The sequence below is a fragment of the Phacochoerus africanus genome, chromosome 11 (genome assembly GCF_016906955.1).
Source record: "Phacochoerus africanus isolate WHEZ1 chromosome 11, ROS_Pafr_v1, whole genome shotgun sequence".
Lineage (NCBI taxonomy): Eukaryota > Metazoa > Chordata > Mammalia > Artiodactyla > Suidae > Phacochoerus > Phacochoerus africanus.
Genome location: NC_062554.1, coordinates 10,979,224 through 11,007,138, shown reverse-complemented (window position 1 = coordinate 11,007,138; position 27,915 = coordinate 10,979,224). Strand labels below are relative to the sequence as shown.

General features: G+C 39.6%; 2 protein-coding genes across 2 annotated transcripts in view; one reads left to right on the top strand and one right to left on the bottom strand.

Moving 5' to 3' along the window:
• Nucleotides 1–12,257, top strand: part of LOC125112072 (glycerophosphodiester phosphodiesterase domain-containing protein 4-like) — a 131,435-nt gene extending 119,178 nt beyond the window's left edge. The window contains exons 13-19 of the mRNA XM_047754330.1: nucleotides 146–367; nucleotides 1,321–1,475; nucleotides 5,016–5,163; nucleotides 10,906–10,988; nucleotides 11,731–11,828; nucleotides 11,928–11,946; nucleotides 12,218–12,257. Coding sequence (XP_047610286.1) covers nucleotides 146–367; nucleotides 1,321–1,475; nucleotides 5,016–5,163; nucleotides 10,906–10,988; nucleotides 11,731–11,828; nucleotides 11,928–11,946; nucleotides 12,218–12,257 — 765 coding nt within the window. The remainder of the gene's footprint in view (nucleotides 1–145; nucleotides 368–1,320; nucleotides 1,476–5,015; nucleotides 5,164–10,905; nucleotides 10,989–11,730; nucleotides 11,829–11,927; nucleotides 11,947–12,217) is intronic.
• A 14,657-nt stretch (nucleotides 12,258–26,914) lies between these two features.
• The window catches only part of MYO7A (myosin VIIA), an 88,080-nt gene continuing 87,079 nt past the window's right edge, over nucleotides 26,915–27,915 (bottom strand). The window contains 1 exon segment of the mRNA XM_047752753.1: nucleotides 26,915–27,532. Within this exon segment, the coding sequence (XP_047608709.1) occupies nucleotides 27,443–27,532 (90 nt within the window). The 3' untranslated portion in view covers nucleotides 26,915–27,442.

Below are 27,915 nucleotides of genomic sequence, written 5' to 3'. Positions count from 1 at the left end.
ATCTTAGCATCAGTATTTGAGAGGACCTGGCGGGGTGAATGTTAATGGACCAACATGGATGTAGGGCGAGGTGTGGGGCTAAAGAATAGAATTGGAAAATGCTTTGGATAGGAGCCACTGTTTTCTCTGATGTATTTATTTTTAGGTCAAACCATTTTACCGTATGAAATCCCTATCAGAAGCTGATAGAGAAAAAGCAAGTAAACAGAAGATTCCAAAATTCATGGAATTATTGAAACTTGCACAGAGGGAAAAAAAATTGGTGATATTTGATCTTAATGTTCCTCCACGACAGCATCCTGCCAGATCCGCATATATCCAAATTGCAGTGAGAGAGATCCTTGACTCGCAAATTGAGCAACACCTGGTATGTCTTTCTCAGTAGTTATGATAGAGGTTGGGAGGAGGCAGCATGTCCCAGGAGCATAGCAGTTGAACCTGATCTATCTTCGAGATCTTCCCTAGGACCCTTAAGTAATTTTATTCCTTATAGAAATGGAGTTGATTGATTATACAGCTACAGATGCTGATTTAAGAATGACCCGGTTAAATTTATATCAGCGGGGGAAAACATTGAGACCTTTTGCTGTTCCAAACCAAAAGAAATGTCACCATTCTGTTAAAAGGGAATTGTGTAATGACTGTATGATGTGACCTGCACCGTTACCAATGTAGAGCTATTAGAAAGGGCCTGGGTATAGAATACTGAGGCTTCAAAGACCAGCTTTCATTAGTATATAGAAAGAACAGCTGGTTCCTATTTGAGCATGTTTTTTAGAGCTCTCTGCATTTGGGCAGAGAGTTCATGTTTTTTAGAACTCTCTGCATTTGGGCAGTCAATCATTCTGAATGTTTTAAATTCCCATAACATGGAGGAATGCTGTGAATGAAACAAATATGTGTCTTTTTGCAAATAAAACTATTTCCATAGATGAGTCATAGTAGCATTCCCTGTTGGCAGGAAATGACCCCTCTCAAAGACGAATTTTAGCATTATCAGCCAGAGGAAATATTTATGATTCTGACCTTTCATCCACACCTACCAGATTCTCATCCACTTTGACTGGTGTGATCACATAATGGACCCTTGGTCCCATGATATTAAGCCAGGAAAGCTCAGCTGCAGAAGCCTGGTGAAAGCCTCATTATGAGTTCATTGGACACTCTTAGGCCAGGTCCAGTCTTTCACCGAGGGCTAGAATCTCTCTGCTTCCTACAGCTTTTACCCAAGCTGGAATAGGGCTCCACCAGTTCTACGTGGGGATGTTTGTACCTAGATAGCTGATTATCCTCCAAAAGACTTCTTGTTTCTCCTTACAGATTATTTGGTTACCAGGTTCTCAAAGGGAGTATGTCAGGAGCAGAGCTCCTGGTTTTCAGCACATTGGCCGGTTATTCACCATTGAACAACTTACAAAACAAAATATCACTAGAATAAATGTTGACTACAAGAGGTTGTTCTACAATGGGTTGAGGTAAGTATTCAACCACATCTCTTTCCGCTTGTATGGCTGTACTTGCACAAAATATGCATCCCAGCCAAGCTACTTGGGTTCTGCCTCCCGTGTCAGGGTTTTCATGTGTGTCTCTTTCTGGAATTCCTTATGTTCCCCTTCTTACCCCTTCCTCCCTCTCTACAATTTATCAAGAGTAGACTCTGTTCTGGAAAATAGTTTTCAGCCCTTTCTTCTTTTGCTCCCATCTCTCATTATCCAAACCACTTTTGTATATGCTTGGTATTTTTCTTTTTATATAATGTGACCATTGAAAAGTCGGAACCCAAAGAGTTGTTTATTTCCTCTGCCATTACCAGAAATATTCTAGTACCTCATAAATAGCTTGGTGTTCCAGATATCCAGATCTCTTATAGGAATAATAAAGAACATGACTAACCCATTATTTGAAAAAACTTGAGACAGCTAAGTATGAGGAGAAAATAAAATTATTAAACATCACATTTCTAAATACATATTTAGAGACTTTTTTAGAATTAAAAGCACTTGGGAATAAAAGAATTTTTTCATACTTAACTGTTATTCATCTTTTTTTTCCATTAATCCATATATCCTTTCTGTTAGATTTTTAAATATTTTTTTCAGATGATTCTAAATGCTTCGAGAGAGTTTCCTTCAAGATATGGATATAGATATATAAATAGTTATAGAAATATAGATGTAAATATAGGTATACACATAGTTACAAATATATATCCAGAATTTCTGGGGGCTAGTAAAAATTCCCCTGGATACTTGTCTGTATCTCCAGCATGAACTGGGCGATTTGGTGCACCTGTGTTACTTTTCCCACCTCCCTGGCCATTGGTGGAATTAGTCCTAAAATATGTCATTTTTCTTTTCACATTGGAAAATTACGTTTTTTAAATTTATCACTACATTTATTCTATTTTATTAGCACGTAGTTGATTTACATTGTTGTGTCAATTTCTGCTCTACAACATATTTCTCATAATATCTTTTTCTCATATTATCTTCCATCATGGGAAGCCATCTGGTCCTGGATTTTTGTTTGGTGGAAGATTTTAATCACAGTGTCACTTTCAGTACTTGTGATCAGTCTGTTCATCTTTTCTATTTCTTCTGGTTCAGTCTTGGGAGATTTGTACCTTTCTGAGAATTTGTCCATTTTGTTGGCATGTAGTTAATTGTAGTCTCTTATGATTTTTGTGTTTCTGTGATGTCCTTTGTAACGTCTCCTTTTTCATTTATAATTTTATTGATTTGAGCTCTCTCCCTTTTTTCTTGATAGGTCTGGCTAAGAGTTTATCCATTTTGTTTATCACTTAAAGAACTAGCTTTTAGTTTCATTGATTTTTTTTCCTATTGTTTTCTTCACCTCAATCTTATTTATTTCTGCTCTGATCTTTATGATTTCTTTCCTTCTACTCACATTGGGTTTTGTTTCTTCTTGTTTAGTTGCTTTAGGTGTAAGGTTAAGTTGAGATTTTTTTTTTCCTGAGGTAAATTTGTATTGCTGTAAACTTCTCTCTTAGAACTGCTTTTGCTGCATAACAAAGGTTTTGGATCATTGTGTTTTCATTGCATTTGTCTCTAGGTATTTTTTTATTTTCTCTTTGATTTCTCCAGTGACATTGCATGTTTACTAGCAGAATGTTTAGTCTCTATGTGGTTGTGGGTTTTGCAGTTGTCTGCTTTTTTTTTTTCCCCCTTTGGTAGTTGATCTAGTCTTACAGTACTGTGGACAGAAAAGATACTTGATATGATTTCAATGTTCTTAAACTTATGAAAGTTGATTTTTGGCCCAGTATGTGATCTATCCTGGAGAATGTTACATGCATACTTGCGAAAAATGTGTATTCTGCTCTATTCGGATGAAATGGTCTATAAATGGCAATTAAGTCCATCTGGTCTAATGCATCATTTACAACCTCTTTCCTTATTGACTTTCTGTCTGGATGATCTGTCTATTGCTGTAAGTAGGGTGTTAAAGCCCCCTATTTTTATTGTGTTATTGTTGATTTCCTCTTTTATGTCTGTTAGCAGTTGCCTTATATATTGAAGTGCTCCTTGCTGGGTGCTTACATATTTACAATTGTTATATCTTCTTGGATTGATCCAATGATCATTATGTAGTGTCCTTCTTTGTCTCCTATAACTGTCTTTAAAGTCTATTTCGTCTGATATGAGTCTTGCTACTCCAGGTTTCTTTCGATGTCCATTTGCCTGGAATACCTTTTCCATCCACTCACTTGAGCCTGTATATGTCCCTAGATCTGAAGTGGGGCTCTTGTAGTCAGCATATATATTGGTCTTGATTTTTTTAATCCATTCAGCCAGTTTAGTATTTTTGGTTGGAGCCTTTAGTCCATCTACATTTAAGGTAATTATATGTATATTCTCTTTGCCATTTTGTTAAATATTGTGGATTCATTTTTGTTTATTTTTTTTCCCCCTTAGGGGCACACCTGTAGCATATGGAAGTTCCCAGGCTAGGGGTCAAATCAGAGCTTCACCTTCTGGCCCACATCACAGCCACAGCAACACAGGATCCAAGCTGCATCTGTGGACTACACCACAGCTCATGGAAATGCCAGATCCTTAACCCACTGAGTGAGGCCTAGGATCAAACCCACATCCTCATGGATTCTAGATGGGTTCGTAACATGCTGAGCCACAATGGGAACTCCTATTGATCTTTTTTCTTCCCTTCCTTTTTTGTTCTAGTCTTTTGTGGTTTGATGACTGTCTTTAGTTCAGTATTTGGATTAATTTTTCTTTTTTGTGTATGTAACTATAGTAGATTTTTGGCTTGTGATTACCAGAGTTTTGATATAGGACTCTATGTATATACAAGATTGTTTTAAGTTGTTGGTCTCTTAATTGCAAATGCATCTCCAATATTCTGCATTTGTAAATCCCTCTTTCCTGGATTCCTGGTCTCGATATCATATTGTGTGGATGGTTTCATACATTATCTATATATCTGCCTTTACCAGTGAGCCTTCTAATTTGTAATTTTCTTGTTTCTAGATGTGGGCTTTTCTTTTCTACCTAGAGAAGTTCCTTTAGAATCTGTTGTAAAGCTGGTTTGATGGTGCTGAATTCTCTTAGCTTTTGCTTGTCTGTAGAGATATTGATTTCTACTTTCAATCTAAATGAGAGCATTGCTAACTAGAGTATTCTTGGTTGAGGGTTTTTTCCTTTCATCACTTTAAGTATATCATGCCACTCCCTTCTGGCCTAGAGTTTCTGCTGAAAAATCAGCTGATAACCTTTTTGGGATTCCCTTGTATGTTGTTTATTGCTTTTCCCGTATGTTATTTATTGCTTTTCCCTATGTGCTTTCAATATTTCCTCTTTGTCTTTAATTTTAGTCAGTTTAATTAATATGTGTCTTGGGGTATTCCTCCTTGGGTTTATTCCAATTGCTTCTGGTGATTTAAGCAACAGCCTTTCACAACTATGGTGGCTATTTCCCTCTTACATGATGAAGGTGAGATTAAGCCTAAATCTCCTGTGGGTTCTTTGTCTTCCCAGAGAATATAAAGCAGCTAACATCAACATCAACTTGTACGTCATCAACGAACCTTGGCTCTTCTCACTGGCCTGGTGCTCCAGGATTCAGTCAGTGACCACAGACAACATTCAGGTCCTGAATAAGATCAATCACCCTTACTACTTCATGGTGAGCTGGTTGTCCAGACTGTTCTTCCACATCTGGTAAAATAGGAGCCTCTGTCCCACACCCCACTCCTCCCTTGCCTACTGTGCAGTCTTCATGGGAGCCAGTTAAGAGCAGAGACTAATGTGATATTGGATCTGTGGCTTTCTCCCTTCTCTCCCCCAGATAGTTCTGTGATTTTGAGGGAGAAATCAATATTGGTGTCGTAATTGCTGTTTACCGAATCCTCACAGTGTAACTTTCATGCATTACGTAATTTAACCCTCTGAGGTATCCACAGTTGGTATCCCCATGGGGAATCGGAAGCTTGAAGCTGTTAAGATCCTTGCACATCGTCACATGATGCAAGGTTCAGATGAAGTCTGACTCCAGAGCTGTGTCAGTGCAGCCCCACATCCCTGCAGGCATGGCAACAGTGACAGTGGCATGGGCTGCGGAGAGAAAACCAGGTGTCCTCAAGCCCAAGGGGACAACTGTGTGTCGTGTCCTGAGAAAAGGCTTTTGAAAAGAAGAGCGAGTGTCCAGCCAGCTAGCTTGATTTCCCCCTCTGCCCTGCTACTGCTTATGGCCAGAGGCTTGGGGACCTGAGGACCCGGGTTACAATTTCAGCTAAATCCCATCACTTATTACCTGTGAAGGGAGCCCCAGCTAACCGCTAACTGCTACAGAGCCCATTTTTCTCATCAGTGTAGAGCAGGTTGACTGACTGGGTGGAACCGACAGCCTTCAACAGAAAACAGCTTAATTTCCATGACTATTTAGACTTCTTTGTGAGCTAGATCTTTCCCTGCCTCTTTCAGATCCCATAGCTTTCTAGTTACTCTTATTTTTTTTTTCTTTTTAGGGCCACACCTGCAGCATATGGAAGTTCCCAGGCTAGGGTAAAATCAGAGTTATAGCTGCTGGTTTATACCACAGCTGCAGCAGGCCAGGATCTGAGCTATGACTGCAACTTACACCATAGATCAGGCAATGCCAGATCCCTAACCCACTGAGCATGGCCAGGGATCAAACCCGCATCATCTTGGGATCCTAGTCAGGTTCGTAGCCTGCTGAGTCACAATGGAAACTCCCTTAAATAATTTTTTAAAGTACAGTTTTAGTCACCAAAAAGCCTCAATTCAGCATCCAAGTGTCTAGTCCATAATAATATCCCAAGCTCTAAACTTTATTGAGAGTTAAAGCTTAAGCGAAGGAACCTTAATGAGAAGCCTAAATATTTCGGTTGCCTCCTCCATCCCCCAGCCGCACTGGCCCTTGTTTCTGACTTCGTCAGGGTCAGGACAGGAGAAGGGGCATCAGGACCAAGGGCACAGTTGCAGGGCCAGTACTGCACTGAGGCCCTCTGGTGGCAGTGTGATATTGCTTACCCCTTCTTTCTTGGTGGCTTGGGCAGCTTTGCAGATGACCCTCAAGGAAACCTTGGGTGGCAGGTCTCTTGGTGTAGGTGAAGCCTCTCCACTTGTCTGTCCCCATATTGTCCCTCTTCATGTATGTACAATATACTTTTCTAACATTTTGGGGTTTTTTTTAATTAATTCACTATATAAAATTTAGTCATTACACAAATACATAAATTAGAAAGAAGGAATTCCCCGGCGGCCTAGCAGTTAAAGACCCGGCCTTGTCACTCCTGTGGCTTGGGTTTGATGGCTCAGGAACTTCTGCATACCATGGAAGAGAGCAGTGCACCCCTCCATAATCCTGTCCCCCCAAATCCTCCCTTTTAATATATTAAGTAAAACTTGAAGTAAAAATTTTCATTTTAAAACTTGGTAATATTTGAGTTGATAATAAATTCATGTGATTCAAAATTCAAAGAGTGTGGAAGGAGGTAAGTTTAAAACTGCCTTCTACACCTATCTTGGGCTTTTTTGAAGGACCCAAGGTCACTTTGTTCAGGAAAGTAGGGCCAGTATCCCAAGGGCTTTTCTAAGCAGCCCACTCCCTGGGCCTGGGTTAGAACATGCAGATGCAAAAGCTTTTTTTTTTTTTTTTTTTTTTTTGTCCTTTGTCTTTTTAGGGCCACACCCACAGCATACAGAGGTTTCCAGGCTAGGGATCTAATCAGAGCTGTTGCTGCCGTCCTACACCAGAGCCACAGCAACGCCAGATCTGAGCCACGTCTGTGACCTACACCACAGCTCATGGCAACGCTGGATCCTTAACCCACTGAGTGAGACCATGAGGGCTGGTCCCACCGAAACCTCATGGTTCCTAGTCAGATGTGTTTTCACTACACCAAAATGGGAACTCCAGGTGCAAATCTTGACTTTACCACTTACTGTGTGATCTTGGAAATGTTAGTTTACCTCTCTGGGCCTCAGTTTGCTTTTTTGTAAGTTGGGGATAAAATAGTACAATAGAAGCAATTTTATCAAACACAGTGTGGTCTGTTAATTGGAAAAGTTAAAATGAGGAGTCATGAAATAAATGATATATGGTTTATTAGCACTCTACTACATTTTAAAAACCTACCTACTACTTAGTGGCTTAAAACTGACAAATATTTATTTGTCACATTCTGGATGGTAGCTGATGGTTTCTCTGGTCTGAGCCAGTTTGACTGGACTAGGTGCTCTAGGATGGCCTCATTCCTGCATCTAGAGTCTACACTGGTATGATTGAGCTCTCCATTTGCCACTCAGTTTCAAGGAGGGCAGCTTGAGCATGTTCACCTGGTGGCAGTAGGTTCCCAGCAGCAAGAGATGTCAAGCCCCAATGCACATGCCTTTCAAGCATCTCCCAGTGTGATGTTTGCTAATGTTCCATGGGCCAAAGAAAATCACAAGGTCAAGTCCAGATAGACGGCCAGGGCAGGGGAGACACAGACTTTACCTTTGATGGAGATGAACAGCAGGGTCACACGGCACACTGACCTGCGTTTTAGGAGGAATAATGTGGTCATTTTTATAAACAGTCTACCACACCACATCTCATACATTTTAATTTAAAATATTTGTGCACCAGAGTTCCCATCATGGCTCAGTGGAAATGAATCCAACTAGTATTCATGAGGATGCAGGTTCAATCCCTGGCCTTACTCAGTGGGTTAGGGATCCTGCATTGCTGTGAACTGTGGTGTAGATCACAGACATGGCTCAGATCGCACGTTGCTGTGGATGTGGCTTAGGTGGGCAGCTGTGGCTCTGATTTGACCCCTAGCCAGGGAACTTCCATATGCCAGAGGTGTGGCCCTAAAAAGCAAAAAATGAATGAATGAATGAATAAATAAAATATTTGTTCACCTTTGACATGGACTCAAGGTCTTTCCTTTGAGGTTATTTCAGCTAATTGAATTCTGTATTCTCTTGCTTATGTATATTTCCAAATAAACCAGCTATGATGTATAAGTTTTGCTTCCTTAAAGGACAATAAGAACTTAAAGTCATTGAGAGAATGTGGAACCCACCCAGACTTTTATAATCCTCCCAGCCTCTGTCTCTTAATTTTTTACTTATACATAACTCAATTGCCATTTTTTTCTTTTTCTTTTTTTATTTCTTTATATATATTTTTTTCTGCTGTACAGCATGGTGACCCAGTCACACATATATCTATCCTCATCAAGTTTTTCAAAGAATTCACTTAGTTTCCTTGAAAATGCCGTACTTTTGAAATCAGATTGTACAGATCTAAGTAACATTTAATTACACTGCACAATTATAACGGTAGTATAGCTACTTGAATGGTAAGAACAACTGATTCTTGGTGACTGTACAGCTCACCTGGTGGGCATCCTGGAGCAGGCCAAGGCGTCAGTCAGTCAGGTCCCCAGAGGGGATTAAGAGCCTCAGTTTAGTGGTAGTTACTAAAGAGCTTCTCCTGTACCAGCCTAGTAGAGCTGTATCGAGGATTAGCTGTGAAAATACCCTTAACATGCTTAGGACACGTCTTTAGCTCCTGTAAATGCTCAGTAATGTTAGTTGTTCTCATTATTACACAATCATTCATGTGGTTATTGTTGTTGCTGTTATTAGTCAGTCTAAGGTAAAACCTTGGCATAGGATAGAAATGGCGTAAGGAATAATAAAAATGCCAGACCCAGTACCATCAAGTGATAATTGAGGGGGAACAATGAAGGTGGAAAGGGAGGATCAAGCCAGGGATTTATAAAACTGATATAAGAGAACCTAGAAGATGGAGCAGTAGGAAATGGGTGATTCAGACAAGGAGCCTGGAGAAGCGGGCATGTTAGTCTTAGTTAACAATTATAATTTTGGAGTTCTGGTCATGGCTCAGTAGAAATGAATCTGACTGGTATCCATGAGGACAAAGGTTCAGTCCCTCGCCCCTCTCAGTGGGTTAAGAATCGAGCGTTGCTGTGAGCTGTGGTGTAGGGTTGCTACACCAGATCTGTGGCTCAGATCTGGTGTGGCTGTGGCACAGGAGAGCAGCTACAGCTCCGATTCAACCCCTAGACTGGGAACCTCCATGTGCTGCAAGTGCAGCCCTAAAAAGACCAAAAAAAAAAAAAGAATTATAATTTCAACATACTTATTTGAAGCATGATGATTTAGGAGAATGATTCCTAAGTGCTGGTTCAGAGACTGGTTGCTCATCCCTGGGGAGCTTGTTAAAAATGTAGAAATTGTAATTCCTGAGCCAATAGGTTTAAGAACCTATATTACTAAAAGCTGCTCAGGTAGATTTGAATGCACAGTCAGGCTTGGGAAGCCATGAAAACATAGAGCACTGGAAGTCAGGAAACTTGGACTGTAGTTCTGGGTCTGGAATAAACTTGCTGTGTGACCTCTGTCTTGCAGATCTAGAGAGATGAAATTCTGAGATGTGTTTAATCCCTTGTAGACCCCTCGACACATGTAAGGGGTGATTATTAGTATTTCAGCAGGTACTCTCTGTGTTTGAGACCAGGCCCATCAATCAAGGTTCCTCTACCTCATCTGCCCCACTCCATCCCTTGGAGCCAAGCAAGGGACTTGGCCCACTTTATCTAAAAATCCTTCCCATTGGTCCAACAACTATAGAAGACAACATGGAGGTTCCCCAAAATACAAAAAATAGAGTTGCCATATGATCAAGCAGTCCCACTCCTGGTGCAAAAATTATACTTTTTACTCAGGCAAAACTATAATTTGAAAAGATACATGCACCCCTGTGTTCATGGCAACACTATTTTCAATAGCCAAGATATAGAAACAATTTAAATGCACATCAGCAGATAAATGGATAAGGATGTGGTGTATATATACATATATAAAATGGAATATTACTCAGCCATTAAAAAGAAATAACACCATTTGCAGAAACTAGGGTGGACCTAGAGATTATCTTACTAAGTCAAGTAAGTCATAAAGAGAAAGACAAATACCATATGATATCACTTATATGTAGAATCTAAAATGTGATATAAATCAACAAATCAGTGAAACAAAAAGATTCACAGATATAGACAACAGATTTGTGTTTACCAAAAGGGAGAGGGATAGAGGAGAGGGAAGGACTGGGAGTTTTGGATTAGCAGAAACAAACTATTATATATAGGATGGATAAACAATAGGTCCTACTTTATAGCACAGGGAATTATATCCAATATTCTGTGATGAGCCATGATGGAAAAGAATATGCAAAAGGATATATTTGTTTAGCTGAGTCACTTTGCCATACAGGGAAAACTAACACAGTATTGTAAACCAACTATACTTCAATAAAATTTGTAAAAATAATTTAAAATCCCTTGTAGCTGTAAAATTTTATAACTATGATTTGTTTTCTGTTTTGCAGACACCAAATTTCTATATGTTGATGTGGATTCTCATGGATTGTGCTTCTGCAATTTTCATTGTTGCCATATTTTATTTTCATTGGTAAGCATAACTGATTTTCTCTGAAATAGAAATATAAGTGATTTTTGTGGAAATTTGAGAAAAAAGCAGCTACATTCTTCCCATAATCCCACATGGAAAATCCTCAGGGAGACAGGGTTTTATCATCTGATGCTACCTGAAGCAGCCTGCAGCTCCTCACACACCAGCTACCTACTCAACACGAGACTACATTTGAAGGACAAGGATTCTCACTAAAGCTTAATCTAAGCCTGTTACTACAGATTTCAATGCAGATCAACCAGAAGAGGACAGGAGCTGAAGGTTCTTCACAAAAGTGCCTCCAAATCTCCCCACCTTCCACACAATTGCACATAGCGGAGTGCTGTGTAAAGAGCAAGTTGACAAACCATGGTTTTAGTCCTGGCTTTGCCCTTAGTTTCTGAGTGATCCTGGGATAATCAGTGCCCCTTTCCAGGCCATAGTCTTTTCATCTGTCCGAGAAAATGACATTTGAGAATTCTTGAGAGAATATGCTATAAGATTGCAAGGTTCAAGGTGGGAGAGGAGACATCTGGTAGAAGAATTTAACCTATAAGAGACCTTGGTTGTTTAAATCTCATCATGCCCATCATTTCTTCATTTGAGGTGTCCTTTAAAGGAGGAAACCACACACCCTCTCCTTAAAGGAGAATTTGACTGGACAGTGTTCTTTTACAGCCTTGAATTATTGCCATTTTTGGAAGAGGTCTATATGGTTGATGTGTAGTCTACTTCCTTCTAGGTGGAGAGAGAGCCAAAGTGAAAAAATCCTCAAAGGTATCAGCAGTTATGCAGGTAAAGTCAGAGGCCTCATGGACTCCCATCTCCTCCCCCCTACCCATTGCCTCAGGATACAGGCATTGTTTTTGACAAGAGTTGAAGGAGTCTGAATTTGGAGAGTGGGGACCAGTGAGAAATTGGGACCAATAAACTAGGCACAGGTTCTGGAGGGCCCTTGATATCACTATGCATTTTGGACTTTATTGTCTAAGCAATGAGACTCCTTGTAAGCTTTTGAACATGGATGATTTGTTGTTGTTGTTCGCTTGTTCATATATTCACTTATCACAGTTATTGAGTACCAGTTTTGTGATAGCCACTTTCTTTGTCCTCACACAGCCTTTCTTCTGTGTACCCACACACACCCTCAGTATCTCCTGTGTGTCCAAATTTTCTCTTCTATGCTCAGACTGGATCAGGGCTCATGACAGTGGCCTCATTTTAATCATGTCTTTAAAGGCTTTATTTCCTGCATTAGTAACATATTGAAGTGCTGGTGGTTAAGGCTTGACCATATGAAATTGTGGGGTACACAAGTCAGGTCATCACAGCAATCCAGCCAAGAAATAAAAAGAATAGGGAAGTGGTGAGGAAAGCATGGATGTAAGAGAGGTTTTGAAGGAAGATTCAAAGAAAGTGGCTACAATACCTTAGAAAAGCACTCAGTTTACTTGACCCCAACTTCCCACCATGTTGAAATGAGAAGAAAATAAGGTGAGTAGAAGAGAAAGGAACTTTTCCTGTTTTTAAGAGTTTTCAGTTGCCTGTTTATAGAAACCAGTTTTGCCTCAACTAAGTAAATATATTAAAAAGTCTGTTTGAGGGAGTTCCCGTCATGGCTCTTTGGTGAACAAATCCGACTAGGAAACATGAGGTTGCAGGTTCGATCCCTGGCCTTGCTCAGTGGGTTAAGGATCCGGCATTGCTGTGAGCTGTGATCTGTGATGTAGGTCGCAGACTCGGCTCAGATCCCGAGTTGCTGTGGCTGTGGTATAGTCCGGCGGCCACAGCTCTAACTGGATCCCTAGCCTGGTAACCTCCATATGCTGCAAGAGCAGCCCTAGAAAAGGCAAAAAGACCCCAAAAAAGTCTATTTGAGTAGTTGGAAGGGGCAGGACCAAATTTATAATCAGGGAAGAAACAAGGAATCCTGGAAAGAAGCCAGAACTACAGCCCAGATCCATTCTGAGTGGGGAGAATTGAGCCTCAAACACTAAGCATAGTGTCATCTCTTGCAGCACAGCCACCTCTGGGATGGGTGTGTACTGCTGCACCTGCCGCTGCCACGAGAAGGTGTTCATCACCTCACTAGGTTTAGAATTTTTTTTTAGCCCTTTAGAGAAGTTAATCCTTTTTCTTCTGTCTTCTATAGTTTCTCTTAAAAAGTCTTCCCAAAAAGAAAGTCTTCCATTTTTTTTATCATTGTTCCTCTACTTGTAATATGTCCTTTTCCTCTGGGTCCTTTTTAAGATTGTTCCTTTTATCACTGGTTTTCAGTAATTTGATAGTTTATTTTAGTGTATATGAATGTATTTATGTGAGTGTCTCTATCTGCCTAGAGTTTGCTGAACTTTTTAAATCAGTCTTAGACCAGTATACATTTTCAGTCTATATTTTTCAGATATCTTTTCTGTCACTACCCTCTTTCTGGGATTCTAATTGATAGATGTTGGGTGACTTCATATTAACCTATGGTAATATGGTTACTTATCCAATAAGTTACCAAGACAGTCATTTTTATCTTTAGCCTGTTTAATTTCTGTGCTCCATTTTGAATATAGTCTATTACGATATAGGTTAGTTTTTAATTACTATGTAAAAAATTACCACAAGCCTATCAGGTCAAAACAACACAAATTTATCATCTCACAATTTTTTTGGGCCAGTGGTCTAGGCATGGTTTTTCTAGGTCCTCTGCATAGAGTCTCATTAGGCTAATGTTACGTCAAGGTGCTGGCCCAGGCTGCAGTCTCATCTGAGACTTAGAGTCCTCTTCCAAGCTCACTGGTTGTTGGCAGTATTTAGTTCCTTACAATTGCAAGATTGAAGTCATCCATGTTTTCTTAGTCACTCCTGGAAGAGATTTGCTCTGAGATCTTAGAGACTACCTTTATGTCCTTGCCATATGGCTCTCTCACAGCATGGCATCTTACTTCTGCAAAGCCAGCAAAAGACTATCTCTTGTAGCATTCATGTTTAGGAAAAAGAAAATGAAGCAAAATAACACAAAAAACAAACAGAAAACAAGTTGAAACATGGTAGTCATAAATTCCCAACCATTTTATTAATTACATTAAATATAAATGGATGAAATTCTCAAGATAGGAGTAGAGATTGTCAGACTGGATAGGAAAAAAAGCAAGACCCAACCATGTGCTATCTACAGAAGAAATACTAAAAATAACAAAAACACGGAGTAAAAGTGAAAGGTTGGAAAATAATATGCCATTCAAACAATAAGCATAATAAATAGTATTTGAAAAAAATTAACTTCAAACGTGGAGCATTACTGGAAGCAAAGATTTCATAATGTAAATAGTCAATATATCAGGAAAACACTTAATAATTATACACTTAAAAACAAAGATTCAGAGTTCCCATCATGGTACAGCAGAAACTAATCTGACTAGGAACCATGAGGTTGCAGGTTCGATCCCTGGCCTTGCTCAGTGGGTTAAGGATCTGGTATTGCTGTGAGCTGTGGTGTAGGTCACAGATGCAGTTCAGATCTGGTGTTGCTGTGGTTCTGGCATAGGCTGGCAGCAACATCTCTGATTGGACTCCTAGCCTGGGAACCTCCATATGCTGCAGGTGCAGCCCTAAAAATACAAAAAGACAAAAAAAAACCCACAAAGATTCAAAACACATTAAGCAAGAACTGACAGAGAGAAATCAGTTGGAAATGTTACCATTCCTCTCTCATTACCTGAAAGAACCATTAAACACACACACACACACAAAATAAAATCAGAAAGAATATAGAAGTATGAGCACTTTCAGCCAATTTGACCTAGTTGACAGAAAATATTATACTCAACTACAGAATATACATTTTCAAGTGTACATGGCCTATTTGCCAGAATAGACCACATTATAAGCCATAAAACAAATCTGGAAGAGATAGCTGATTTGCCTAATACATAGACACACAGACAGAGAATTAGGCAAAGTGAGAGGAATAGGTTCCAATCAAAAGAACAAGACAAAGATCTCAGAAAAAAGTACTAAGTAAACACAAATGAGCAAAATACATGATAAAGAGTTAAAAGTGATGGTTATAAATATGCTCACTGATCTCAGGAGAAAAATGGATGAACACAATGCAAACTCAACAGAAAGAAAGTATGAGAAAGTGCCAAACAAAAGTTATAACTGAACTGAAAATACATTAGAGAGGTTCAGCAGAACACTGGATGAGGTAGAACAATGAATCAGTGAGCTCTGGAAGAATGAAAAGCAAAATGAAAAAAGAATTTTCAAAAGGAAAGATACATTAGGGGGCCTTTGGGACAACATCAAGTGTAATAGCATTTGCATTATACAGCTCCCAGCAGGATGAGAGAGAGAAATTACTTGAAGAAATAGTGGCTGAAAACTTCCCCAATCTGGGGAAAGAAACAGACATCCAGATCCTGGAATCCCAGAGAGTTTCAAATAATATGAATTCAAAAAGATACATTACAATTTAAATGGTAAAGTTGAGGATAAAGAGAGAAACCTAAAAGGATCAAGCAAAAATAAGCTTGTTACATACAAGGAAAACCCCATAAGCTATAAGCATATTTTTTAGCAGAAACTTTATAGGCCAAAAGGGATCAACATGATATATTGAAAGTGCTAAAACGAAAAACTTTCCAACCAAGATGTTGGATACCATGACCATTCAGTACTGAAGGCAAGATCAAGATTTTCCTGGATAAACAAAGCTAGAGGAGTTCATCACCACTAAACCAGTTCTACAAGAAATGTTCTGTTAAGATTTAAAGAAATAATACTAATTAATAATGAGGAATTTACAAAATGAAAAAGTCTCACTGGAAAGTGTAAATGTATAATGAAGGTAGGTGCATCACTTACAAAGCAAGCATGCAGATCAAAAAACAAAATAATAAAAGTGACTAAAATTACAGTAATTAGTTAGGGATGCCTAAAATAAGCGGGTATAAACTGTGTTATCAATAAATAAATTTCAAAACACCAAAATCACAGTTTATTCTGCAACCACAAAGGTAAAATTAAATAGAAATAAACATTAATTTAAAAATCTAGGTGATAATATAGATACTGGACATTACTGCATTTTTGAACATTTCATTGATAACAGCATTGAACAGGGACACTGGAAAATACTTTTAAAGGATAATGCATATGAACAGAAAAAATTTGGGGTTACAGCTTAAGACAACACTTAAAATTTGTAACTTTAAATGTTCAAAGGAAGCTAGCTAAGGTAGACACTTAAGCCAATCTAAAAAAGTAAGTAAATTTTTTCAAAGAAAGAAAGTAATAAAAATACCAAGAACAATGAAACAGAAAAGATAAAACAATAGAGAAAATTTTAAAATGAAAATTTAGCTCATATAAAAGATTCATAAAATCAATAAAATCTGAGATAAAAAAAAAAAAAAACAGAGTTCCCATAGTGATGCAGCAGAACTGAATCCGACTAGGAACCATGAGGTTGCAGGTTCGATCCCTGGCCTTGTTCAGTGGGTTAAGGATCTGGCATTGCTGTGAGCTGTGGTGTAGGTTGCAGATGTGGCTCGGATCTGGCATGGCTGTGGCTGTGGTGTGGGCCAGCAGCTGTAGCTCCAATTAGACCCCTAGCCTGGGAACCTCCATATGCTGTGGGTGCAGCCCTAAAAAGACAAAAGACAAAAAACAAACAACAAACAAATAAAATCTGAGATGAATGAGAGTGGGACTGCCAATATGATGAATGATTAATGAAAGAGGGACTATCGCTCCAGATCCTAGACGTAAAGAGGAAAACTATGAACAGCCTTAAGCCATTAAATCTGACAGTTTAAATGAAGTAGACAAATTTATTGAAGTGTGTGACTTATGGAACTGAGAGAAGAAATAAAAATTTGTAATAACCTACTATCTATCAAAATCAAATCTGTGTTTCAAAAACCTCACCACAAAGAAAAGTCCAGGTCAAAAGAGTTTCACTGCTTAATCAAATATTTAAGAAATAATACCAACTTTATACCAACTCAAAAAAAAAAAGAGGAAGAAACATTTCCTAGCTGATTCTTCGAGGACATCAATAATTTCATATTTAAAAAAAGTGTCTGACAAAGACAGTACAAGAACTAAATTTACAGATTATCATTCATGAACTTAGACATAAAAATTCTGATCAAAATGTTAGCAGATTGCATCTATCAGTATAAAGGAGGAAACATCTGGAGCAAGTGAGGTTTATCCCATCTGGGCAAAATGAAAATTAATATAATCTACCATATTAACAAAATTGTCGAAAAGGCATATTTGACAAAAATCAAAGCCTACTTGTAATCAAAGCTGAGTGAACTAGGAATAGAAGGACACTTCCTTAATCTGATGAAAGATGTTTACAAAAATATCTCCAACCAATAGCATTTTTAATGGAGAAACAGCATTTTCCCTCTCAGGTAAAAAATAAGGCAAGGATATCTGCTCTCATCACTTCTAATCAGCATTGTACTGGAGATCACAGCCAGTTTAGTAAGATAAATAACAGGCATGAAGGAAGAAATAAAACTCCTGATTTGCAAATATTATTTGCATTAAAAAATTTCTAAGGAATCAAACAAACCTACTAGGACTAATAAATGTGTTAAGCAGTGTTCTAAGATACAAGGTCGATATACAGAAAAGTCAATTGTATGTCTATATATTATCAATGAATAATTAGAAACTTAAAAATCAAAATAGCATCATTTACAACAGCATAAAAACATAAAGAGAAATTTTAGGAAAATATTGCAAGGCCTTGCAAAGAAGATAGATGATTGGTCCCTGAAAACCACAAAGGTTTAGTGAGAGAAAGATATTGGTTGTCATGAAATTGACCCACAAATTCAAATTCAATTCAAGTGCAGTAAAAATCCCCTTCTTCCTGTGAAGCTGATAAAAAAAAAAAATGAAGCTCACATGTACAGCTGTTTCTTCTGGATTGAAATTATACTCAGGGTAAAAACAACTGAGCTCTGGCTGCTTTGATTGTCACTTTTTTCAAGATTTCAGCTGCATCTTTCCTTACTACATTGTAAATTCTTAGGTCACTTTAAGATGTTTTCTTGGTTTTGTATATTATCCAGTTTTTGATTTGTCTTGCATAAGAGTCCTTTTCCTAGCTCCATTACTAGACGTCTCCATCATCTATTTTTTCCATCAGTAAGTTAGGAAAAAAAATATTTTTGAGCAATTACTGTGTGACAGACATTGCCGAGCACTGTTATGTGTGGTGGCAAGCAAGACAAAGTCAGGGTTCTTAAAGGACTCCCATTCTAAAGAGTATGTTCATTTTTCTGCTCTTACTGATCCGGAGGTAGTGGTTGTGAAATGCATGAACTTTAAGCAAATGTCATTCTCTGTCTTCTGATGGTTCCCACGGTAAACTAGAAGCTCACACAATAGGTTCTGAGACACCAGCACTTTGATGAACTGAGGACCACAGCAAAGTCTGCCCAAAGCCTGGGTAGGGACAGAACTAGGGTGAAAGGATTTGAGATGGTAAGTGAGGAGATATCTTTTTTTAATGTTTTATTGAAGTATAATTGGTTTACAACATTGTGATAATTTCTGCCATACAAGAGTGTGCTTGTTATACACACAGCCATTCTTTTTCAGATTCTTTTCCTACATAGATTACCACACAATAATGTGTAGATTTCCCACTGCTATACAACAGTCCCCTTTGGTCAACCATTCCATATAGTAAAGCATGCATGTGCCAACCTGAAACCCCCAATCCATCCTCCTACCTTTCGCTTTGGTGACCCTACGTTTGTTTTCAAAGTCTGTGAGTCTGTTTCTGTTCACCATTAAGTTCATTTGTATCCTTTTTTAGATTCCAGGTAGAAGTGATATCATGTGATATTTGTCTTTGTCTGATGTACTTCACTTAGTATAATTATCTCTAGGTCCATCCACGTTGCTGCAAATGTCATTATTTCATTCTTTCTTATGGCTATGTAATATTTCATTGTATATATATATATCACATCTTCTTTATCTATTTCTCTGTCGATGGACATTTAGGTTGCTTCCAGGTCTTGGCTATTTTAAATAAAGCTGCAGTGATCATTGGGGTTCATGTGTGTTTTCAACTTATGGTTTTCTCTGGATAGATGCCCAGGGGTGGGATTGCTGGATCATATGGTAATTTTTTTTTTTTTAGCTTTTTTATTTGTTTTTCATAGTGGTTGTACCAATTTACATTCCCACCAACAGTGTAAGATGCTGCTCTTTTTTCTCTATTCTCTCCAGCCTTTATTTTGGGTAGACTTTCTGAGGATGGCCATTCTGATTGCTATAAGGTGACACCTCATCACAGTTTTGATTTGAATTTCTCTAATAATTAGTAATGTTGAACATCTTTTCATATGTTTTGACCATCTGAATGTCTTTGGAAAAATGTCTATTTGGATCTCTTGACATTTTCTGATTGGGTTGTTTGGTTTTTCTGATATTGAGCTGCATGAGGAGTTTATATATTTTGGAGATTAATCCCTTGTTGGTTGCTTCATTTTGCAGGTATTTTTCACCATTCTGTGGGTGGCCTTTTTGTTTTGTTAATGGTTACCTTTACTGTGCAAAAGTTTTTAACTAAGTTCCATTTATTTATTTTTGTATTCATTTTCATTAGGAGATAGATATGAAAATATATTGATGCAGTTTATGTCAGAGATGTTCTGCCTGTTTTCCTCTAAGAGTTTTATATTAGCTTGTCTTATATTTAGGTCTTTAATACGTTTTTAGTTTAGTTTTGTGTATAGTGTTAGAAAATGTTCTAATTTCATTCTTTTACATGTAGCTGTCCAGTTTTCCCAGCACCACTAATTGAAGAGACTGTCTTTCTTCCACTTGATGTTCTTGCCTCCTTTGTTGTAGATTAGTTGACCACAGGCTCATGGAGTTTTTTTCTGGACTTTCTATCATGTTCCATTGATCTGTACTTCTGTTTTTGTGCCAGTACCATATTATTTTGATAATTATAGCTTTGTAGTATATTCTGAAGTCAGGGGACCTGATTCCATCAGCTCCATTTTTCTTTCTCATGATTGCTTTGTCTTTTAAGGGTCTTTTGTGTTGGCATACAAATGTAAAAACTTTTTGTTCCAGTTCTGTGCCATCCCTACCCATTGGTAATTGGGTAGGGATGGCACTGAGTCTGTGGATTGCCTTGGGTAATATACTCTTTTTGACAATATTGATTCTTCCAGTCCAAGAATGTGGTATATATCTTTTCATCTGTTTGTGTCATCTTTGATTTCTTTCAACAGTGTTTTATAATTTTCATAGAGTGCTTTTCAGAGTACTTTTGCCTCCTTAAGTAAGTTTATTCTTATTGTTGTGACAGTAAGTGGGATTATTTCCTTAATTTCATCGTTAGTGTAAAGAAATGCAAGATATTTCTGTTTATTAATTTTGTATTCTACAAATTTACTGAATTTTTCTTCTCTTATTGCCATGGCTAGGACTTCCAAAACTATGTTGAATAAAGGTAGATGGAGTGGATATCCTTGGCTTGTTCCTGATGTTAGTAGAAATGCTTTCAGCTTTTCACCATTGAGAATGATGTTAGCTGTGGGTTTGTCATACATGGACTTTATGATGCTGAGGTTAGTTAGGTTCTCTCTGTGCCCACTCTCTGGAGGGTTTTTATCATAAATAGGTGTTGGATTTTGCCAAAAGCTTTTTCTCCATCTATTGAGATGATCATATGGGTTTCATTCTTCAATTTGTTAATGTGGTGTATCACACTGACTGATTTGCAAATATTGAAAAATCCTTGTATCCCTGGATACAAGGGATAAATCCCACTTAATCATGCTATAAGATCCATTTAATGTATTGTTGCATTCAGTTTGCTAGTATTTTGTTGAGGGTTTTTGCATCTATGTTCATCAGTGATATTGGCCTATAATTTCCTTTTTTGTGGCATCTTTGTCTAATTTTTGTACCAGAATGATGATGGCCCACACAGAATGGGTTTTAGAGTGTTCCTTCCTCTGAAATTTTTTGGAAGAGTTTCAGAAGGATAGGTATTAACTCTTCTTGAAATTTTTGATAGAATTTGCATATTAAAACATCCAGTCCAGGACTTTTGTTTGTTGGAAAATTTTCCATCACAGTGTCAATTTCAGTATTTACCTGATCGGTCTGCTCATATTTTCTATTTTTTCCTGGTTCAGTCTTGGAAGATTATACCTTTCTAAGAATTTATTCATTTCTTCTAGGTTGTCCATTTTTATTGGCATATAGTTGCTTGTAGTAGTCTCTTATGATCCTTTGTATTTCTGTGATGTCCACTGTAACTTCTTTTTCACTTGCAATTTTATTGATTTGAGCCATTTCCCTTTTTTACTTGATAAGTCTGGCTAAGGTTTTATCAATTTTGTTGATCATTTCAAAGAACAAGCTTTTAGTTTCACTGATCTTTTCTACTATTTATTTCTGCTCTGATTTTTATGATTTCTTTCCTTCTACTCAATATAGGGTTTTTTGTTCTTCTTTCTCTAGTTGCTTTAAGTGTAAGGTTAGGTTGTTTGAGATGTTTCGTGTTTCATGAGGAAGGCCTGTATTGCTATAAACGTCCCTCTTAGAACTGCTTTTGCTGCATCCCATAGGTTTAGGGTCATTGTGTCTTTATTGTTATTTGTCTCCAGGTATTTTTTTTTTGTCTTTTTTTGCTATTTCTTGGGCCGCTCCCATGGCATATGGAGGTTCCCAGGCTAGGGGTCTAATCGGAGCCATAGCCACCAGCCTACACCACAGCCACAGCAATGCAGGATCTGAGCTGCGTCTGCAACCTACACCACAGCTCACAGCAACGCCAGATCGTTAACCCACTGAGCAAGGGCAGGGATCGAACCTGCAACCTCATGGTTCCTAGTCAGATTCATTAACCACTGAGCCACAATGGGAACTCCTGTCTCCAGGTATTTTTTAATTTCCTCTTTGAGTTCTTCAGTGAAGCATTGGTTGTTTAGTAGCATCGTTGTTGAATCTCCATGTGTTTATGGTTTTTGCAGGGGGTTTTTTCTTAGAGTTGATTTCTAGTCTTATAGTATTGTGGTCAGAAAAGATGCTAGATGTGATTTCAATTTTCTTAAATTTACCAAGGCTTGATTTGTGGCCCAGAATATGCTCTATCCTAGAGAATGTTCCATGTGCACTTGAGAAGAATATGTATTCTCCTGGTTTCAGATGAAATGTTCTGTAAATATCTGTTAAATCCACACAATCTAATGCATCATTTAACACCTGTGTTTCCTTATTTTCTTTTTTAAATTTTTTTTTAGGGCCACACCTGTGGCATGTGGACGTTCTCAGGCCAGGGGTCGAATCAGAGCTGCAGCTACTGGCCTATGCCACAGTCACAGCAACTCCAGATTCAAGCTGCATCTGTGACCTACACCACAGCTTGCAGCAATGCTGGATTCTTAACCTACTCAGGCCAAGGATCAAATGCGCACCCTCATGGATACTAGTCAGGTTAGTCAGATTCTTAACCCCCCAAGCCACAACAGGAATTCCCCCTTATTGATTTCTCTCTGGATGACTTGTCCACTGCTGTAAGTGGTGTTAAATTCCCCCACTCTTATTGGGTAATTGCTGATTTCTCCTTTTATAATGAGGTGCTCCTATGTTGGATGCATGTGCGTCTCCAGTTGTTATATCTTCTTCTTGGATTTATTCTTTGGTCATTATGTAATGTTCTTTGCAATGTCTCTTGTAACCATCTTTATTTTAAAGTCTATTTTGTCTGGTATGAGTTTTGCTACTCCAGGTTTCTTCTGATTTCCATTTGCCTGGAATATGTTTTCCATCCTCTCATTTTGTCTGTATGTGTCCCTAGAACACATTTCTTATATTTTTTGTGGACAGCATATATATTAGTCTTACTTTTGTATCCATTCAACCAGTCTATGTCTTCTGGTCAGAGCATTTAATCCATTTACATTTAAGGCAATAATTGATATGTGTGTTATTAATGCCATTTTGTTCATTGTTTTGGATTTGTTTTTGTTGGTCTTTTTTCTTCCCTTCCTCTTTTGTTCTCTTGTGGTTTGAGGACTATCTTTAGTGTTGTGTTTGATGCTTTTTTATTTGTGTATGCATCTGTTTTAGATTTTTGGTTTTCAGTTCTCATGAGGTTTTGGTATTAGAGTGTGTGTACATGTATGTATGTGTGTGTGTGTGTGTGTGTGTGTGTGTGTGTGTGTGTGTGTGTGTGTGTATATATTAGCACACAAGATCATTTTAAGTTGCAGGTCTCTTAATTACAAATGCATCTCCAGTAGTCTGTGTTTGTAACCCCCTCATTTCATGATTGCTTGGTTTGATATCATATTTGGGTACAGATAGTTTCCTATCTTTATATTTCCCTTTATTGGTGAGCCTTCTCATTTGTGATTTTCTTGTTTCTAGTGGTGGCCTTTTCTTTTTCACCTAGAGAAGTTCCTCTAGCATTTGTTGTAAAGCTGGTTTGATGGTGCTGAATTCTCTTAGCTTTTACATGTCTATAGAGCTTTTGATTTCTTGGTCAAATCTAAATGAGAGCTTTGCTGGGTGGAGTATTCTTGGCAGTAGGGTTTTGTTCCCTTTCATCACTTTTAAGTATATCATGCCACTCCCTTCTGGTTTGTAGAATTTCTGCTGAAAAATCATCTAATAACCTTTTTGGCATTCTCTTTTAGGTTATATGTTGCTTTTCCATAGCCGATTTCATTATTTTCTCCTTGTCTTTAATTTTAGTCAGTTTAGTTGTGTCTGGAGACGTTCCTCCTGGAGTTTATTCTATATAGAACTCATTGTGCTTCTTGGATCTGAGTGATTCTTTTCCTGTTTTCAGGAAGTTTTTGGCTTTGATCTCTTCAAATATTTTCTCCAGTCCTCTCTTTTCTCCTTCTGTCACTCTTATAATGCAAATATTGTTGTGTTTAAAGTTGTCCCAGAGTTCTTTTAGACTGTTCTCATTTCATTCTTTTTTTTCTTTATTCTATTCCACACCAGTAATTTCCACCAGTCTGTCTTCCACTTTGCTTATTTGTTCTTCTGCCTCATGGATTCTATTGATTTCTTCTAGTGTATTTTCCATTTCAGTTATTCTGTTTTTCATCTCTTTTGTTCTGTTGTTCATCTCTGTTCTTTAAATCTTTGTTGTTGTTGTTAAATGTTTCTTATCATTTCTCTATTTTTGCCTCTGGATTTTTTCCAAGGTCTTGGGTCATCCTTACTATCATAATTCTAAAGTCTTTTTCATGTAGGTTGCCTATCTCCACTTAGTTGTTCTTCTGGGGTTTTGTCTTGTTTCTTCATCTGGAGCATATTTATCTGCCATTTTATGTTGTCTAGCTATCTGTGTTTTCTCCTTTCTGCAGGCTGCAGGGTTGTAGCCTCTCTTGTTTCTGGTGTATGCCCCCCAGTGAGTGAAGCTGATACAGGGACTTGTAGCAGGCTTCCTGATGGGAGGGACTAGTTAGTGCCTGCCCACTGGTTGGTGGGACTGAGTCTTGTCCCTCTGGTAGGCAGGGCCATGTCATTAGGTGGATATGTTCCCAGAAGGACTTTAAGCAGCCCGTCTGCTGATGGGTGGGGCTGTGTTCCCACCATTTGTTGTTTGGCCTGGGGCTTATCAGCACTGGTGCTGACAAGCTGTTGGGTGGGGCCAGGTTTGTCCAAAATGGCAGCCTCCAGGAGAATGCATGCCTATAAATATTCCCTGAGACCTCTGCCTGCAGTGTCCTGCCCCCGCAATGAGACACAGCTGACTCCTGCCTCCCTAGCAGACCCTCCAAGACCCACAGGTAGCTCTGTCCCTGACTCTTAAAGAGTCTGTTCTTTGCCCTGGGACCTAGTGTGCACGAAACCTTGTGTGTGCACTCCAAGAGTAGAGTCTCTGTTTCCCCCAGTCCTGTGGAGCTCCTTTGCTGCCCTTCAATGCCAAATGCTATGGGGGCTCCTCTTAGCAGTGTCAGACCCCCAGGTTGGGGAACCTGACCATGGGGTTCAGAACTCTCACACCTGTAGGAGAACCTCTGCAATATAGTTATTTTCTGGTTTGTCAATTGCTCATCTGGCAGGTGTAGAATTGCTCATATCATGAACGAGCCCCTCCTTCCATCTCATTGGGGCTTCCTCTTTATCTTTGGGTGTAGGATATCTTTTTTGGTAACTTCTATTTTGTCAGTGGTCGTTCAGCAGCTAATTGTGATTTTTGGTGATTTGTGAAAGGTGAGCTTGAGTCCTTCTGCTCCACCATTTTGTCTGATCCAGGTACAGGGGCTGACATTTTTAAGTGAGAGTTTTACTACATGAAAGCAAAGATTAGAGAAGCAACTTTTGAGGAATCTATGTTTCTGTCTTTTCTGTCCCACAGAGACTCCGAGTATAAGCCTCCAAAAGGAAGAACCTTTGGAAGTTATGGAAAGCCCTGAGCCTTTAACCAAGAGTGTAGGGGAGCTCCCAGAATCTACAGCTGTCATACAAGAGCCTTCCTAGAAAACCATCAAAAATGCTTCCCACAGATGACGGTAGACAACCAACTGGTGTCCACTGAGCCAGCCTTTGAATGCACCCAAACACCCACCATGGCACCAACAGTGAGGCCACCCTCCAAACTATACTGCCTACCATGGAGGCCCCTCCTCCTGAAATATAACCCCAAAAGCCCCCCACTAGCGAATCCTCCTAATAATCCTCTTTCATGTTGTTTTCCACCACATCCAGCATGTCCTTCTCCTCCTTTGGGCTGTCTTCAAAGAAGAATTAACCACAAACTTGCCCACTTCTTACCCTTCCTCTCTGTGCCTAGAGTGACCTGATGGTGGAGTGGTCAAGAAAGGCATACAGCAGGGCCAGGGAGGCTCTCAGGAAAACCATTCTGGTCTTCCTTTCATCTCAAGGGGATGAACAAAGGGAAAAGAGTCGTGGTTTTGGAGCTGGAGTCAGTTGTCCTCCAGGTATCACAGGACTTTTCTCACCCGAACTCTTCACAATATTCCCCACTAAAGCAGTGGCTGCGGTGAACATCAGCATGTAAATAAAGGCAACCTCTAAGGAACCCACAAGGTAAATGATACAATCTTTGGACCCTTCTGTGGTCACTCTGACAGCGTCTAGGGGATGAGTGCCAAAGTGAAGCCATCCTGAGTCAGAGAATGAGAGGTTGCTTCAGACAGCAACATCATCTTTCCAGAAAGCAGGCCTGTCTGGTTTGGGACCTCTGTTTCAACACCTAGCCCCTCTGCCTCTCACATAGGCTTCTGGAAAGAAGAGGAACGGCACTCCCCGTGGAATGACTCAGCATCTAGATGCAGGTGACCCCAGACACCTGGGTATGTGAGGGTAAGTGGAACTGGGCTGGCTCTGCTCAAGTATCAGGGGGACCTTGAGAGAAGATCAAATATGCCCATGTCTGGGAGCTTCTCTCCTGTAACTTCTCTAGGCACTCATCCCAGCCACAGTCCAGAAGGATGTCTTACTACCACTTTCCTGTCTGAAGCCCCACCTCAGACCTGCCTGGGTCATGTCCAGACTTGTTTGTTCCATCCTGGTCACAAAGTAATATTTTACAGGCACCCACTCGATGTAAGGATTTAACCCAAGGCAGCATTATTCCTGAGGTTCTTGGAGATGATTCTGTCAGGACACAAGGGCAACTCTGGATCTACTATCCCTAGGTAAGGCCCAGAAGCCGGTTCCCTCTATAGATCTCCAGCCCAGCCACGCTTAGGTTTCCACTTCCCAGGCTGATCTCTAGCATTTTCCTTTAAGCCCCTTTCAAGCACACTGGGCTCAGGCACCCCCAACCTCCAACAGTTTGACCCTGCACACACACACACAAAGGAGACAGTTCTTCAGGCCACAAGCTCTGTCCTGACCCCACACACTGCCCCTCCCCTCTCTCAGCAAAGATACTACAGGGCCAGAAGATGAACCACATGCTTTATGCCCTGAGATGATCAGGGGAGACTTGAACAGGGGCTCAGCACTCACATTGTAGTATGTAAAAGTGACCTGTCTCCCTTACCCCAGCTGAGGCTCCTGGACTTAGGGGAATTGAGCCAGTCCCTTAGGTTTCAGAATAGTCTTGGTTTGGTTGTTCCCAGCAAGGAAAATTACATTGTCCTTTTGATTCCCTTTCCTTGTGGTGCACAGAAAGCCAAAGAGGTTGCGTGATAGAGCTGGTCTAAGAATGGCATCCAAGGAGCACAGGCTCTTACCACTGGGAAGGCCACAGCAATCCAGGACTAGAACCAACCAGGTGCTTGGGGTGGGTGGAGGGGAGTTCTGCATCCTGGCAAGGCCACCTCATTGGAAGAAGGGTTAGAGGCCACATTGGTGTGGTCAGTGGTGGCCAACCGGGCTTGCCTCCCTGCCTGCATGGCAAAGGGTGTTCCGTGGCTACAGAGGTAACAACTGATGGTCCTGAGCCAATGCCACCTTCCCACTGTTCACTTGCCACTCCTGGAGCCCCGCTGTTTGCTCATGGCCGTGAGCATCTGGCTAATATAGGAAGTCAGGAGGTCATCCATCTTGTAGCCCTGGAAACAGCATCAAGAAGATAAACAGAGCACAGAGTGGGACAGGGCTGCCCACTCAGACCCAGAACACAGCTCCCAGGAAACTGTAATGGAAACGGGCCTGGACAAAGGCAAATCCTATCCCGCTCTGAGGGTCTCCCCAGCCACAAGGTTGAAGGGTTAGACTCATTCAGCCCGACACCTAGGGTTCTAAGCTGTTGTGACCCTACACTAATCCTGGATGTCTACCTCCAGGAGGGGCTGTAAGGGCTCTACTGGTGAACTTAGGGGCCAAAAGCTCAATCCCCAGCTAGTGAAGGCACTGGGACAATAGCTTCTGAGTGAGGACTCTGTTTCTCAGCCCTAGAAGCAGCCCCTTCCCCAGACCTAAGCTGAGCCTCCAC